Genomic DNA, 2,491 nt, shown 5'->3' on the forward strand with positions numbered 1-2,491 from the left:
TTCAAGTTGAATGTTATATATTTTTCAGTTAACATACATGTAGATCTATATATATCTTGAATATATATTATTTTACATTTTATTAGAATAAATTATTTCATTTACAAGAAGAGTAAATTATTTTTAGCAAGATAAAAGTGTGTTTCAAGAAGGTAACCAGAAATAAAATTGCATACATTTATTTAACTTTAGAAATAGTTTATACATTTCTGTTTTAATTTATTAAATCATGCATTGGAATTTTCCTACTCTAATTAAAAAAACAAGCCTATTATCCAAATCAAGGGAAGTAATCTCATTATTTGCTTATTTTAATATTTTATGTCGATGAGAAAATTTATCTTCCAGAACATGCTGTCCAGCAATTCCAACACAGTGGCTGAAATTGTGCTCATGGGATTTCAGAATTTACAAAGTTTTAGGATTTCTTTCTTTCTTCTTCTGATGGTCATCTTCTGTGTGACTGTATGTGGAAACCTCCTCATCATTCTGGTGGTGTCCTCCAGCCGATCGCTCCACTCTCCCATGTACTTCTTCCTCACACAACTCTCCTTCTCAGATATTGTACTCACCACCACCATCGTACCCAACATGCTCCACATTGTGTTATATGAGGGAAGTTTAGTTTCTTTTATCGGATGTTTGATACAATTTTATTTCTTTTCAGCCTCAGAATCACTGGAATGTCTTCTCCTGGCTGTGATGTCCTATGACCGGTATCAGGCCATCTGTCACCCTCTACATTACACCTCAGTCATGACTCTCCCTTTTTGTATAAAAGCCGTTCTCCTGTGTTGGGTGATGATATTTGCTGTTATTTTGGCTCTTTCCGTAACCATGAGTTTTTTGTGGTTCTGTGGACCAAACATCATTGACCATTTCTTCTGTGATTTAGATCCAATACTTGAACTTTCCTGCTCAGACCCATTCTTCATTAAAATAGAAGACATGATATTAGTTATACCATTAGGACTTTGCCCCTTTACGGTGATTATGATTTCTTATGCTTATATTATTATCACCATACTGAAGATCCCTTCTGTGACCGGACGGCAGAAGACCTTCTCCACCTGTAGCTCTCACCTGGCTGTGGTGTCTTTATATTACGAGTCCCTTCTCAGTATCTATTTATTTCCAAATACAGAAAATATAAAGAAAATCTTCTCCATGTTCTACACGGTTATAACCCCTCTTCTCAACCCTATGATTTACAGTCTGAGTAATAGAGATATTAAGAAGGCCTTTCAAAAGCTCAAGAGAAAATGTCATCTGCTCTTTAAATGAGATAATTTATTGCTTTTTCTAATGTTTCTGTCAGTTACAACAGATAATTAGGTTAGGAACCAGGGGGTATAATCTACAGTGGAGTTGAGCAAATCGATTCGATACCAATTGAATTCATGTTGAATTTTAAGAAAATTCACTAAATCAAATTAAATTCAAGTGAATTAAAACAGCTAATTAGGAAGGAATATTATAGTCTGTATTACAACTGAGGCAGAGAATGCAACATCCATTTTAGGGTGAATCTGGATAATGAGAGAATATCATAGTTTAAGAATAGAAATAAGGAAAAAAATCTAAAAAACTTTGATTATATTGTGCAGATCAAATGTGTGACAAAACACCAGTGAAGAACAGTTAACGTTTGTTTACCTGTAGCCATAAATGTAAAGGTCATTTAGACATTACTAAGGTTGTGTTCACATTAAAGAGCTTGAAAGTGGTTTGATACCGTCCTAGGAGACTTCAGAGTATTTTGTCTTTCAAGGGCAATTGGAGGCTTTGAAAAATATTAATTTGTGGTAAACTGAAAGAAAAAAAAAAATTAAGTAAAGCTGACGAATTCAAATTTTAAACAATTTTTTTTATCTCTAATACACAGCGTCATACTGGATAAGAAGCCGGTCGCTTATTTTTGGTTAACAAAATTAGATGTTAAGTATTTCCTAAGTCAAGATTAGAAGTTAAGGCACTGTGAGCTTAAAGGGAATCTGTCACCCCCCTGGGTGATATCAGACCTCTTCTATGGGCATACAGGTGATAGAAAAGTAAATCTATACTTACCTGTATGGCCCATAGTAGAGGTCTGATGGGAATCTGTCCCCCCTGGAGGATATCTGACCTCTACTATGGGCATACAGGTGATAGAAAAGTAAATCTATACTTACCTGTATGGCCCATAGTAGAGGTCTGATTGCAGAGAAAAGTGCTTTAATCAATTCTATTTTCTACAGGTTTGCTGTCTGGGGGATACCAACAATCCCCGCCTATGTGCTTATTATTCCCCCAAATCCCTTCATATATGGTTAATTATCATATCCCCCCTACCCTGCATGTCACAGGGCCCTGTGACGTGCACTGTGCTCCCTGACTTACGGGCAAGCGCAAAGCGCCGCTCCCATGGAGCTCACATAGAGCGCGCTTTCCTTCATCCCGGCCCCGTCTCTCTGTGCTCTGTGCCACAGGCTTCTATTGCTCAGATGCCGGG

At 36.8% G+C, this 2,491-nt stretch overlaps 1 protein-coding gene across 1 annotated transcript; it reads left to right on the forward strand.

The window, feature by feature from the left end:
- The first annotated feature begins 351 nt into the window (after positions 1-351).
- Positions 352-1,284, forward strand: LOC141167589 (olfactory receptor 11L1-like). The gene has a single exon (XM_073654978.1). It carries the CDS (start codon positions 352-354, stop codon positions 1,282-1,284), a length of 933 nt encoding a protein of 310 aa, XP_073511079.1.
- Positions 1,285-2,491: the final 1,207 nt, after the last annotated feature.

This window comes from Phyllobates terribilis, unplaced genomic scaffold (genome assembly GCF_046119375.1).
Source record: "Phyllobates terribilis strain yellow unplaced genomic scaffold, ASM4611937v1 Scaffold_11__3_contigs__length_659146591, whole genome shotgun sequence".
NCBI lineage: Eukaryota > Metazoa > Chordata > Amphibia > Anura > Dendrobatidae > Phyllobates > Phyllobates terribilis.

Bases quoted from the DNA above. Each gene is read 5' to 3' on its own strand.
- LOC141167589 (XM_073654978.1), top strand. From the start codon at position 352: ATGCTGTCCAGCAATTCCAACACAGTGGCTGAAATTGTGCTCATGGGA.